Source organism: Benincasa hispida, chromosome 1, assembly GCF_009727055.1.
Source record: "Benincasa hispida cultivar B227 chromosome 1, ASM972705v1, whole genome shotgun sequence".
In the NCBI taxonomy this organism is placed as follows: Eukaryota; Viridiplantae; Streptophyta; class Magnoliopsida; order Cucurbitales; family Cucurbitaceae; genus Benincasa; species Benincasa hispida.
The window spans coordinates 63315862-63316308 of NC_052349.1; the positions used below are offsets into that span (position 1 = coordinate 63315862).

The 447-nt window shown below is 33.8% G+C and overlaps 1 protein-coding gene across 1 annotated transcript in view; it reads left to right on the forward strand.

Moving 5' to 3' along the window:
• Positions 1-204: 204 nt before the first annotated feature.
• LOC120088723 (ethylene-responsive transcription factor 2-like) overlaps positions 205-447 on the forward strand; it is an 894-nt gene continuing 651 nt past the window's right edge. The window contains exon 1 of the mRNA XM_039046157.1: positions 205-447. This exon is cut by the window's right edge and continues 651 nt beyond it. Within this exon, the coding sequence (XP_038902085.1) occupies positions 278-447 (170 nt within the window). The 5' untranslated portion in view covers positions 205-277.

Here is a 447-nt window from a genome sequence, read left to right on the forward strand (position 1 = left end):
GATACATGATCACACTTAAATATTTTTAATATAAAAATGTTTTTTTAAAAAAAAAGGAGAGAGAAAAGAAATTGTGAATCCACTTGTTCAAGTCATTATTGCTCTCTTCCCCCACATCTCTCTCTAAAAAAAATGGTGATGAGAGAGAGAGTGCGTATTTAGATATTATAGCCCAAACTTACCAAAAACTCCACTATAAATATCCATACCCACAACATGAAGACCTTAACCTTATGTTTATCTTCAAAAATATTACCCACAAAAATATTTCAATAAAATGGAGGTCCAAAAAAAGGATATATTTGGCGACCCATTAATCTATTCCAATCTCTTCTCTTCTTTAACTGATGAATGGAGCGATTTTCCCCTCAAACTCAACGACATGATTCTCTTCAATTCCCTTCACGATGCCGTCGTTTTCGGTCTTTCCCCTCTCCATCATTATTC